Source organism: Vombatus ursinus, unplaced genomic scaffold, assembly GCF_900497805.2.
Source record: "Vombatus ursinus unplaced genomic scaffold, bare-nosed wombat genome assembly UNPS02015074.1, whole genome shotgun sequence".
Taxonomy (NCBI): domain Eukaryota; kingdom Metazoa; phylum Chordata; class Mammalia; order Diprotodontia; family Vombatidae; genus Vombatus; species Vombatus ursinus.
In genome coordinates, this window is record NW_020954852.1 from 10,044 (window position 1) to 10,269 (window position 226).

The 226-nt window shown below is 42.5% G+C and overlaps 1 protein-coding gene across 1 annotated transcript in view; it reads right to left on the minus strand.

The window, feature by feature from the left end:
* Positions 1-29: 29 nt before the first annotated feature.
* Positions 30-226, minus strand: part of LOC114031140 (E3 ubiquitin-protein ligase HUWE1-like) — a 914-nt gene continuing 717 nt past the window's right edge. Inside the window, exons 3-4 of the mRNA XM_027846156.1 lie at positions 91-226; positions 30-49 (exon numbers count right to left, since the gene is read on the minus strand). Coding sequence (XP_027701957.1) covers positions 30-49; positions 91-226 — 156 coding nt within the window. The remainder of the gene's footprint in view (positions 50-90) is intronic.

Consider the following 226-nt stretch of genomic DNA (forward strand, 5'->3'; position numbering starts at 1 on the left):
GGGGGAAAGAGAACAAAAGATAATAAGAGTTAGGAATACAGAAAGTGATCTAGAGGAGATAGAACAGAATATTCTAAAACCAATACTCACCCAATACAGCACGCTGGTCATGGGATTCCTCTAGTTCTTTCAAACATTCACCGAGCATGTCCCAAAGTTCATCCAGGCTCAACTGTTCACTTAGTAATGGAAGGTCTGGGGGCCTTTCCTCTTTTTCCTTCTCTCC